The sequence below is a fragment of the Asparagus officinalis genome, chromosome 6 (assembly GCF_001876935.1).
Source record: "Asparagus officinalis chromosome 6, Aspof.V1, whole genome shotgun sequence".
Taxonomy (NCBI): domain Eukaryota; kingdom Viridiplantae; phylum Streptophyta; class Magnoliopsida; order Asparagales; family Asparagaceae; genus Asparagus; species Asparagus officinalis.
In genome coordinates this window covers 12,283,322-12,292,888 of record NC_033799.1, presented here as the reverse complement: position 1 = coordinate 12,292,888, position 9,567 = coordinate 12,283,322, and the positions used below count along the sequence as shown (strand labels likewise).

General features: G+C 36.6%; 1 protein-coding gene across 1 annotated transcript in view; it reads right to left on the bottom strand.

The window, feature by feature from the left end:
- LOC109845763 (peroxisomal membrane protein PEX14) overlaps positions 1-9,074 on the bottom strand; it is a 9,234-nt gene extending 160 nt beyond the window's left edge. The window contains exons 1-13 of the mRNA XM_020415033.1: positions 8,843-9,074; positions 7,683-7,927; positions 7,521-7,569; positions 6,530-6,720; positions 5,884-5,971; positions 5,703-5,801; positions 5,456-5,614; positions 5,172-5,248; positions 5,024-5,063; positions 4,876-4,937; positions 2,338-2,382; positions 2,179-2,247; positions 4-218 (exon numbers count right to left, since the gene is read on the bottom strand). Of these exons, the coding sequence (XP_020270622.1) occupies positions 4-218; positions 2,179-2,247; positions 2,338-2,382; positions 4,876-4,937; positions 5,024-5,063; positions 5,172-5,248; positions 5,456-5,614; positions 5,703-5,801; positions 5,884-5,971; positions 6,530-6,720; positions 7,521-7,569; positions 7,683-7,927; positions 8,843-8,906 (1,403 nt within the window). The 5' untranslated portion in view covers positions 8,907-9,074. The remainder of the gene's footprint in view (positions 1-3; positions 219-2,178; positions 2,248-2,337; positions 2,383-4,875; positions 4,938-5,023; positions 5,064-5,171; positions 5,249-5,455; positions 5,615-5,702; positions 5,802-5,883; positions 5,972-6,529; positions 6,721-7,520; positions 7,570-7,682; positions 7,928-8,842) is intronic.

The following is a 9,567-nucleotide window of genomic DNA, read 5'->3' as shown; positions in this document are numbered from 1 at the left end:
GGGATCGCAACACCTGGTGGTTGAGGCGGGACCCAGCTCCTTTGGATGGAACTCACTTCCTTCGATTCAGTTTCCAGTTCTGTTATCTTTACTGCTTTTCTTTTCCACCATGGCTCTGAAGAATCATTAGCTTTCCCGTTGATATAGGACGGGAGGCCATTATCTTCGTTGCTGGAGCTTAGAACTTCACTGGAGTTTTGCTGAGGAACTTCCCATGGCTGCTCAATAACAATAGATGCACCAAGTTATAAATAGAAGCAGCATATACTTTATTTGAGAGGAGTGGTCGTTCAAGTGGTATTAGCAGTTATGTTAATTTCACACAGACCCCCTGTCATATCATTGTCTTGCACTTACCACCCTTGTAGTTTCATTGTTGCAGTTAGACCCCCAGGTATTTATTATTATTATTATTTGGCCTCTTTTACCGTTTGAGAAAATTTGGCAGATGTTGCCTTGTGGTTGAATTAGTGAGTCGAGGGTAAAAGAGTTGAAAAAAATCTAACCCAAGGGGTCCATCTGCAAAAAATATAGCTACAGTGGTCGTAAGTGCAAAACAACAATACTACAGGGGATTTAGGTGCAATTAACCCTAAATTGATTGTAAGCAATTTGAATATATTTTTTGACTATTTTGTGAAAGCATATACCATCAGAACACTTTCCGATGCCCAATCCATTTAGCATTGTTTTAAATGTCCCCAACATGGCCCGGTATATCCTCTATAAAGTTTACTGCAAAACAACATGACTTAAATATCCTTTACTATTTTTTAGCAATTTTTGGGTAATATATCCCCGATATGGCCGACATATCAGCTGATATGTTGACCGATATGTCCTTTTATATGGCTTGTTGCAAAACAATACCCCACTTTTGGTAATTTTTAGATGACATATCATGATTTTACTAATATATCAAGTGACATTTTGACCTCAAAGAATCGGCTGACATGTTCCAATGCTGATCTGAACTTTGGTTTGTTTAAAAAGTTTGATTAATGATCCTAAGCATATATACCTACATTTATGTATGCTCAGATTTCCTTAAGTATGTTTAGATTACATTTTAGGACATACTATTATATATGCATATTATCGGACATAGCACTCCGATATTTACCGTATATCCCCTATATCTCCCGAATATTCAATCCAATATAAATTTTGGTCGTCCGATATTTCTCCGATATCCAATATTCAAACCTTGCAAGTTAGAGGGCTTAAATCCAACCATCTACTTATTATTATTATTATTATTAGCTGTTGGGATTTAATTCTTCCAACTTAGATGCAAGAATTGTTCTGATAAGATTCATACTCTATATTATGTGTGCGCTATCAGTGACCCACTACTCATCATAATAATGTACATAACTTGCCAGCATAAACGTGTGAGTCTTAAGTGATTGTAGCATCCATTAGCACACAGTTTGTGGTCTATATATTTCAAGTGGTAGACGCAAACTTGTCTGTGTAAAAGAGTTGAGTACGTCGGTTGGGTACCACACATGCGCATGGAAACACACGAATAATGAGGCACCCTTTTATACAAAAACCTTTAAGACCTATATTCCTGCTCATGAATATAATATGTATGCATACAAAATACACATTATATTCATGAGCAGGATCATAATCGAATACTAAGACGAATAACTAACTAGCTATTTGTTCATTTTGACTCATCTTTTGTATGCATACAACAACAGCAACAACAATGTCTCTATCCCAAATGTTTGGGGTCGGCTAATTTTCTATACATACACATTCGATTCATTTGATTATTAAATATTTGTTTATATTATTTTATTTCCATAAATTAAATGTATTACAAATGATATTCATCCTATCAACAATACTGTTTAATTCCCATAAAAATTGGAGGGCGAATCAACAATACACACAAACTGGAGTATATATCCAAAAATACCCATAACAAAATTAAAAAGGAGAAAGTCTATAAGTAATAGGCCTCGAACCCATGGCCATCACATCAATAGTCATGAATAGTTAATGAATTGTTAGCTATACATGCGAATCAAATTCGATTATCACTTTGATATTCGAATCAAATTCGAACGCATCAAAATTGACTGAATTTGAATTGGAATATCACAGTATTAGTTTCGATTCAGTTCATTTACAACCCTAGTCATGACAAATCCATGTTCTAACCTTAGGTCGAGGTGCTAGCACAGATTTACTCGGCTCCTGATTGGGATTAGGGGGCATGTCATTGATATCCTGGGTAAAAAGAATATGAATGTGTTAAAACTTAAACCATAACAAGAAAGTAATATTAGTCACATGCAAAAAAAAGTGAGTTAAGTTTACCCTGATGTTTGGAGGCCTTTCCCCCCTTTGCACCATGGCCATAATCTGAAAAGTAAAATTAAAAAAATATTGAACATACTAATTTTCCTAAGATAGCTCACACCCACTATATGCTAAAAAAGATGAGAAAGCTTTCCGTACTTGGCAAGAACAAGAGATGACTCATGGACATGTTCAATAAGAATACATGTTAATATAAAGATGCAAAATGTCCAGAATATCTCATGTTTAACATGGTTCAAAAAGTTTTTCATCTTGTTCTCTGTATCTGTATTTGCATGAATAACCAATCCATGCTATTCAGATAGTGTACCTCATGCCTTTTTAAGTTTGTTTTCAACAATCTTTTCTCCCACTTTTTTCTCTCTTCTCCTTTTCTTTTGGTCTTCTTTTTTTTTTTTTGGGGGGGGGGGGGGGATAATAACATATGACTATACAATAATCCTTTATGGGCAATAATGTCGGACAGCCAAGATATATGATTTTCCAAAAAAGAGAAAAGGCAACTGTAGCAAAAATAAGAACGTTGAGCTAGCTCCAATTAAGGATAAACTAAGAGAGTAACTGACAGAGATGATATGGACATGTGCAAAGCTGCCAATAAGCATATCAGTTAAGAGGGGCAACGAAATAGTAAATAATGAATATGTAAAGACTCAAGCCTTGGCAACTCTTCACTAACCTGGCTAAGGCCTCAACCAGGTTAGTTTTGAACTAGGTAGCAGGGTGGATCAATCTTAACCTGGATAAGGGCCAAAAAATGAACTAACAAAATATGGTTTAGAAGGTGTTTGGCCTTATTTTAGCCCCGCCCCCAACCCACCCACCCACCCACCCAAAAACACACAACGCGCCGCAAAGGCTTATCCAAGTTTGCTCCACTAGCTTGGTTAGTGGAAGAGTTGCCAAACACTCCCTAAAAGTGACATGTATGGACACAATTGTAGTTGTTAACTTAGTAGGGCAGATAACCTTTGAGAAAGCTAAATGGAAGAAAATGATTCGTGTAGCTAATCATAGATAAACCCATAATCTTGCTCCGATCGTCAACGAGAAGTAAGCTCGGCACGAGCATCGAGTGAGACATCTCATCGCCACATCAAATCCACGTTAAACAAAGGAGAAACTGAATCAATCTTCTCTTTTTCTGTACTTGAAAAAGAACGACTGTAAAAAGATTCTTACAAGGCGATAGAATCTCTTCTTACAACCAAGCAGTTGAAGAACCAGTCGTCTTGTCTTTTTTTGAGACCGTACAGAAGATGACGACCACAGTGGGAGAAGTCATTTTCTCTGAAGAAATGATCGTGACGTAGTAGGACAAGATTGCCGTGGGGACTGACGTCGAAACTCTCATCATTGAGTTCGATCAATCCAAGTATGAAGAGTTCCTCTCCTCCCGTACTCCGAGTCCCACCAAAGCACGTAAGTGCCACAAAGTCTCTCATGAGACTCAAGCTAATTCGGCTTCTGACAACTCAACCCGAGTTTGCCTTGAGGAGAAATCCTCGCCTCTGACTGTCGAGGCTCTGAGAACTAGCCGTCAGGCTAAACGATGTGTCGCCAAGCAGCCCAAGCAAACTTCAATTGCTGTAGAGTCCGCTGTCAATTTGTTATCAAAGAGGGTGAGACGACGTCAACGCCAAAATCAGGCTCGTCGTAAAGCCTGCGCCTTAGTCTCTCTGGATGGCTTCCACTATCGGCCCAGAGATGACACTGATAGAACTCACAAGCTGGTCGAGGCTCGCCCAACTGAGGTGCGTCAAAATGACAAACCTCGCCCACAACGCGAAACTCACCATCGCTGCCTGTGCGTCCAAGTTCACCCAGATGACGAACCTCGTCTTCAACACGAGGCTCGTCCAAGACGACAAGTTCGTCTCCCGAGCCAGGTTCGCCCCACTGTCGAGGCTGGCAAAACTGAGGTGCGTCAAAATGACGAACCTCGCCTCCAGCACAAGGCTCGCCCCATTACTAGGCCACCTTCAAGTTGCCAAGTCGAGGTTCGTCTAAGATGTCAAATTCATCTTTCCTGATACCATGTACATCTTAGTACAACCAAATATATTCATGAAGCATGAAGAAAGTTTGTAAACCAACATGATATTCTGCCAAAAGTGAGTTTAAAGGTAACGAACATCAAAACCATCTCTACTCATCTCTTATGTATTGGTTCATTTCAAAACCATCAAAACCATCGTCTAAGAAAGTTTAGATGTTTGTTGTGAAATGACTTTTCTTATGTATTGGTTCATTTCAAAATTAAAGAAATATGGGACACAACCAACAATCAGAGTGACAATTCAAGCAAGGTGATTACAATCTGAAGAAAAGAATATGCTAATTCAGGTCATAGGGAATACAAAGATGGACCTTAAGCAGGCCGACATGCTATGAGAATGTGACTATAACGTAGGGGAGAAACAAAGACAACAGCACTGAAGGGCAGTATGGAAATTGTAGTCCAAGAAATATCTAAGCTTAAATGGTAGTATCTTGCCATAAATATAATTTGATAAGCTTTATGAAGTTTCATACCTCCATATACGACTTTGGGTGGGGTGCAGGTTCTACAGTTGATGGTGCTGATGAAGGTCGTACTATTTAGTAAATTTGACAAAGTAAATCAATATAAGAGGTTTAACTATACAATACAGATTCAAAATAAGTGGTAAAAAGAAACTACCTGCAGCATAGTCAGGATTTGTGCCATTCACTTTCACTTGCTGAAAAGAAATGCAGAATAAATGAGAATATGAGAAGATAACTTTAAAAAATCTTTTTCTTAAAGAGTACTTCAACATAAAATATGAAGGAAATTATATATGACATACCTTCTGTATGGATGAGAGATTTGCATCTGCCAGATTGACCTGAGGAGTTCTCCATGAATTGTTAGTAGTCCCCGCAGCTAGTCCAGAAACACAAATATCATACTTAATTCTAAGACTTAAAAGACTCTTCAAAGCATATCTTTGTTATATGTCCTTGTATATTTATGAGATTTTTGTAAAAGTGTTCCCATTATATGACCGAGGTACTGGAATGACAACTGTAATCTAACATACAAAGGTCCAAAGACATAGTATCATGTGAATTCAGTCATATAACAACTCACCATTCCCTATATTGGATTGAATGTACTCTTCCATCATCTTCTCCTTAGAATGGCTATTTTCCCTTGAGCTTTCCAACTTTCGGATAGCTTCACCCATAGATTTCATCTCCTTCACTTGGACATCCATCGCACTCATAAAAGCCTCAAAGTACTTCCTCTCTGACACGAAATAATAGGGGGAAAATTAATCATATTAGAAAATCCCATCTCAAGTAAGAGCTGACAAGATCAAGTTAGCTGTGAGAACCTTCATTTTTGGACTTCAGTAATTCTTCACTTGCTTTAGCAACAACAGCAGCAGCCGTGGCAGCTGCTTTTGCAGCTTCTGCCGTTTGATCAGCAAGAACTGAATGCTTCACTTGCTTTAGCAACAACAGCAGCAGCCGTGGCAGCTGCTTTTGCAGCTTCTGCCGTTTGATCAGCAAGAACTGAATGCTGTTCTTCTTCCTTCTCAGATTCTTTTTCTTCTGCTACAACTTTCTTTATCCAAGTTTTCAACCTTGGAACTACAACTTTCTGCATAAAGCAGCTATATCAGTATGCATAATACATGAAAATGTAATTAATAAAAATACTGATACAAATATAAATTGAAAGAACAAAATATACATATAAAAACAACAATGTTCATTCTAAAATTTTTAGGCCGGCCACATATTCTTCCGTTTCAATTTTATTTTGGGTTATCTCCTCCATTATGTTAGCTATTACCCTATCCTTCTTAATTGGTTCCAATGAATTAGTTATTAGCACATCCTTCTCAATTGTTTCCTACGACGTTTTTTTTTTAATTTAGATCTATCTCTAGTTTCTTTGCCCCGTTAACCATATCCTTATCACTTCTCTTAACTGATGCATTTAGTGGTCTCTGTTGTGCTGCTTGTGCATGACCAAACCAATCTCAATTGATTCTCTCATATATTATCCTCGATGGAAGCAACATGTAACCTCTTATAACCACACTCATTTCAGGATAAGCCAAAGAGCAAATTATACATATTTGCACATAACATGGATGAACATTGTCCATGAAAGACAATAATGGCACAAGTGTAAACCGAAAGTAATTTATACCTTGAAGAAGACAGCACTTCCAGCACCAGAAGCAGCAAGCACACCCACAGCAATTAAAGCATGTGACCACTGAAACCTTGACTGTTGCACACTTGAGATGATGGAAGCACTGTTAACTGGAAGACTTGCAGGTTGTGGAGCTTGAGTGGGAGCTTGCGCTTGCAAACTGGTAGATGAATTTGGTCGGGCAACTGTTGAATGAGGTGAAAAATGTAACATATGTCAATAATAAATAAATAGATATATACCAAAGAAATGTCACTGCACTGGTCTTGGAAAGAAAAATTAGAATCAGGACATGGAATTACTGAGCAGATTTATAGATGGATATGAATATAGATGTTTACCTAGTCATATTGTTAGTATCTAGTTTTCTAAAACCCATTTTAAAGGTGACCCTGTAGTTGTATTATATATCTAATTAAAGCATTAACACATCCTAATTTAAGTGACTTGCGCACTTGCATAAAGTACCTGAAATACTATTTCGATGTGTTTAAAAGAGAGATCAGGAGCACACTATCTAGAAACTCAGACCGTCAGAAGAAAGAATTGGGAGAGAACTCCAGAAAAGGAAATTCTAGGTGAAATGCAAATTGTCATTAAATTTGTAAAAATGCAAATTCATGAGTGATCACCTTCAAAATCCTATTATGTTCTACTTTTTGATTAGCAAAAATCATATTGGCACTCAATATACTTTCCATGTAAATCTTTGCTTTTGGAGAACAATGAATAGTGGATATAAAATAATAATAAAGTTACAATGTACGTTTAAAAGAAAAAAGGACAATGCTTAGGTTTTTTAAATTTTATCTTCCTTATGAAAGGATGAGATGAAATCAGACAATAGAAAACCAGTATCTCCAGCTTCTCTTATCTATTTATATTGGTTCCTTTTAAGCACTCAAGGATCACTCAAGAAATAAATTCACAAAACTGGATTACACATAAAGTTTTTGCCCCTCCAAGCATTTCAATAAACAATTACCTTGATTTGTGACAGCAGCCCCAGCAGACGTTGCATTTGATGGTGGATCCTTAAAAAAAAGTACAAAATCTTAAGTTCAATCAATTTTCCTGAAGAATTAGATTGATGGGAGAGCTAATAATTGCTAATAAAGTGCAAAGAAAAACACTACAATAATCTTACAGGAACACGATGAAAGGCTTCATCTATTTCCTCCTTGGTGAGGCCCTTCTTCTCGAGAAATGAACGCCTGTAAATAACTGGAGAGCCCCTCACTTTTGGATGCGACAGAAACTTAACAGCGTTTTGCACTTGATCCTCTCTCATCGGTTCCGAAGGTGCAAGAAATGGCCTTTCTGAAATATCATTGACAGCTTCAGCAGCTTGTCCATTCCCATCAACTGGTTTCGACAACTCAGTTCCTTGAACTAATAAAACGTCAGCAGCATTAGTGCATTAAAAGTGAAAATTTTGAGTTTCACTAGAAACGTCACAGGGAAAAAAATTACTGAAATTATTGCACATTTGGGAGCAGTTTAAACTTAAGGATGCTTTACCAAACTGAAGTTCAATTGTAGTTCGGTTAGCTGTAGTTTGGTTAGCTGCATTTACAGAGATCCAATCAACTGGATATTTTTTTCTTCTTGTCGAATTTCAGTGGATAACTTCATTTCATACCGAAACGGACCATAAGTCACTGAAACTAGGGTTAAGAAAACTACAACTATAGATTTCCAAACAACAGTTCACACTTAAAGTCTACATCTTAAAATAACGATAATTTACGTCTTAAAATAACGATAATTTAGAACAATCTCAACCAATATCAACTGTTCCAATCCTTGCCAAATTCCGCATCCATTATAATTAAACCCTGGCATCCACAGGGAGTTAAATGCTTCAAACCACCACTTCTTGTATTAAGTCTTCCAATTTCCTCCGAATTTCCAAATTAAAGAACCCTAAATCCAAATTCTACCCAGGTAGAAAAAATATTGCCACAAAAATCTCATCTGGATCACTAGATTTTAGATCAGAACTTCAGAATTTTTTTCCAAATATGGTCAAATTTTGGCATTAAGCTACAAACACCCAATAAAATTCGCAGAAATTAAAAAAGATTAAAACTGCAATTATTGATTAACAAATTAAACGGACCGTTATCCAACTTTTCAAACTAAATAAAAATTACGCATAGAAATCTCATCTGGCTCCCTAGATTTCAGATCAAAACTCCAAAAAATTTATATATAAAAATGGAAAAATTGGGACATAATTGGATAGTTAAACTACTAACACAGTGATAAAACCCAGTAAAACTAAAAAGGGAGTGAAAATATCACCTGGGCTTTGTGGGTTCTGGTCGGTGATCACCTGGGTCTGAGGCTTTGGGGCTCGCGTCGCCATGGGCGGAGCTCAGTGGAGATTTGGATTGAAGAGGATAATAAGGGTTTTGCCGAGGGGGGTAAGTGAATAAAAGCCAGATATTATGAGCACAAGTCTATTACGATAATTAGTTTATTTATTAGCGTGCGTCAGATACGAGGGATTCTTTATGGGGATCGTTATGGAGAGGACATAGATTTCTAAAATAGGCAAAAAAGAAAACTTTGGATAATTGTGGAATGTGAACCCTCAAAAGGAAAAGAAAAAAAAAATCTCTCATTACTCCTCTGGGTCCCACTTGCCATTCAGATGATATGGTGAAATTATCTTGGCTAAATGCTACGAATACCATATAGTTGTCCAGTTTTGCCACTTATATGTAACTATGAATTGTTTTTTTAGCAAATAAATACCATTGATGCTCTAGATCATGCAAACATTAAAATTTTCATCATATGACTCTTAACATAATAATTTATAACTTTTTAATCATTAATATTTATTAAATTTAAATTTATCATTAGACACATCTCGTCTTTATTTTAAAGTAAAATTAAATTAAGTTTAAAAAGGAATTTCGGTAGATTTCATAGCAAATTTAACAAATATTAATAGTTAAAAATCTTTAAAATTAGGATGTAAATATCATAGAAAAATATTTAGGTGAAATCTTTCATGTTAG